This window comes from Phaethon lepturus, unplaced genomic scaffold, assembly GCF_000687285.1.
Source record: "Phaethon lepturus isolate BGI_N335 unplaced genomic scaffold, ASM68728v1 scaffold22781, whole genome shotgun sequence".
Classification (NCBI taxonomy): domain Eukaryota; kingdom Metazoa; phylum Chordata; class Aves; order Phaethontiformes; family Phaethontidae; genus Phaethon; species Phaethon lepturus.
The window spans coordinates 1-2079 of record NW_010518754.1 but is presented as its reverse complement, the minus strand read 5'-3'; the positions used below and the strand labels follow the sequence as shown (position 1 = coordinate 2079).

The 2079-nt window shown below is 65.9% G+C and overlaps 1 protein-coding gene across 1 annotated transcript in view; it reads right to left on the bottom strand.

Moving 5' to 3' along the window:
• Window positions 1–2074, bottom strand: part of ENTHD2 (ENTH domain containing 2) — a gene marked incomplete at both ends in the record, with an annotated part of 4561 nt that extends 2487 nt beyond the window's left edge. The window contains 6 exons of the mRNA XM_010296837.1: window positions 41–247; window positions 780–851; window positions 1239–1317; window positions 1476–1543; window positions 1765–1858; window positions 2036–2074. Coding sequence (XP_010295139.1) covers window positions 41–247; window positions 780–851; window positions 1239–1317; window positions 1476–1543; window positions 1765–1858; window positions 2036–2074 — 559 coding nt within the window. The remainder of the gene's footprint in view (window positions 1–40; window positions 248–779; window positions 852–1238; window positions 1318–1475; window positions 1544–1764; window positions 1859–2035) is intronic.
• Window positions 2075–2079: the final 5 nt, after the last annotated feature.

Here is a 2079-nt window from a genome sequence, read left to right as displayed (position 1 = left end):
CAGCCAATGGCCCCCCCAGCCCAGTGGCAGGGGGACCTACCTCGGATGCTGTGTGCCAAGGTGGCCACTGGTGGCTTCACAGCCCCAGTCAGGCTCCTGGTGGGAGAGGGGGCTCTCACGGGCTGGTAGGCATCCTCGCGGAGCTCCCTGCAGCGAGGCCGGGGCCCCTCCGGGGAGGGGAGCACAGCGTGGGCCACTGCTTCGGCTGCTCGCTGGATGGTGCTGAGCAGGGCTTCCCCTGTTGAAGCTGGGCAGAGGCCAGGGCATCAGGGGCTTCCCCACCTTACAGGGCCTCACTAGGGGACAGCGGGGACCTGCCAGCAGAGAGGAGCGGCCCCAGCAGCCAGGCTCCAGGCACAGCTGGGCTGTGAGGGACTTCTGGCTGGACAAGGGAGACGAGGAATACCTGGGAGCTACTGGGACAGGCCACGGGGCACAAACTAGACTCTCCCATCACACCTCCCAGCAGGGAGGGACCTGGCAGAGCCCCCCCACTGCCAGCCCCATGGCTGTGCCACCACCCCACTACTCAGACAGCCTGGGAAAGGGGAGAGCTGCACAAAGCAAAGGGTGCAGCGTGGCTCTGCTCTGAGCCAACCAGAAACACTTGCTGAGAGAGCGAGCAGCCAGGTTAGGTGTCTCTGAATGCTGGGAGCCTGGTCTAACCCTGGCAGGATCCCTGGGGCTGTGGCACTGTGGCGTGAAGGCAGGGCAGCACCGAGCAGGGGATCCACACGGGGTGAGGGGCAGCTCCAAGCAAGGGCACAGCCAGGACTTACCGGAGCCGCTTTTCTCACTGCTGAAGCCGAATCCTTGCAAGGAGCTGCAGGGGCTGGGGCTGGAGCCCATGCCTGGGGGCAGCACAAAGCACGTTCAGAGGGAGCACAGGCTTTGGGGGTCACCCTCCACGGCTGTTCCTCCCCTTTGCAAGCACAGAGGAGTGCCTGGGGCAGCCGGGAGGAGCTGGGACCAGGGCAGCGTCCCACTGCTCCCCCAGGCGCGCTTTTCCCACTGACCCAGCATCCTGCAGCCAGCTCTGACCAGAGCTGTGGGACATCCCCAGTAAGCTCACTGCCGGGGCCTGCAGTGAGACAGGTACTGGGACCCACAGCACCCTGCCCTCGCTCCCAATAGCCCTCCTGGACAGGAGACCCTCTTCCTACCCACAGCTCCACCCGAGGGGCCTGGCCCGCCGTGACCCATAGGAGGTGACAGGGCTGCAAGGGGCCTGTACTTACCCGTGGGAGGCAGGGGATGGGCAGGCGGCGCAGCAGGCTGGGGGAGCGGTGCATCCGAAAAGAGAACACTTGCCAGGTCCTGCCGGGAGAGAGGAGAGTGTGGGTAGAGAGCTGGGGAGCATTGGGCACCCCAGTCGGGCCCCAAGGCAGGGGTCTAGGAGGCAGAACTGCCCTGTCGCCCCTCAGGCAGGGCCCGGGCAGTCCTCCAGGCACAGCAGGAACAGAGCCGGCACTCACCTGTGCAGCTGCCCGGACCTTCTGGTTCAAGCTGTTTCCATGGAGGGGGTCTGGGGGCCCGGAGAATACTGCAAGGCACAAGGTCAGGAGGGCTGGAGGACACTCGGCTCCCAGGCATGGGGCAGGATGGGGCAGGACAGTGGCCCCAGCCAGCGCTCAGCCTCTGGAACAGCCCTCACAGGGAGGAGCTGCTCTGGGCTCTCTCCCACGGCCAGGCTGGGTTCTCCAGCACCACGCAGGGCTGCTCCCTGCTCTCCTGCCTCAGATGGCCCACTCCTCGCCCTGTTACCTGTTGCCTCCCGGATGAAGCAGGCATTCCTCTTCAGCTGCAGGACAAACTGGGGGGAGCCCTGGACACATGTGTGCAGCAGGATCTTCAGCACCTGCGGACGCAGGGCTCAGGGTAGGAAGGCCAAGTGGCAGCTGCCTTGCCAGCCCCCAGCCCTGTGGCAATGCCCACGCTCTGGCACATTGCCCTGATGGTGCGACCCTAGCCCTGGGGCTCCTCTGGGGCCGGGGAGCCCCACAGCAGCTGCCCCTGCTCACCACCCCTGACCTACCTTCAGCTTGACGCGGCAGGAATTGCTCTGCAGCCGGTTGAGGA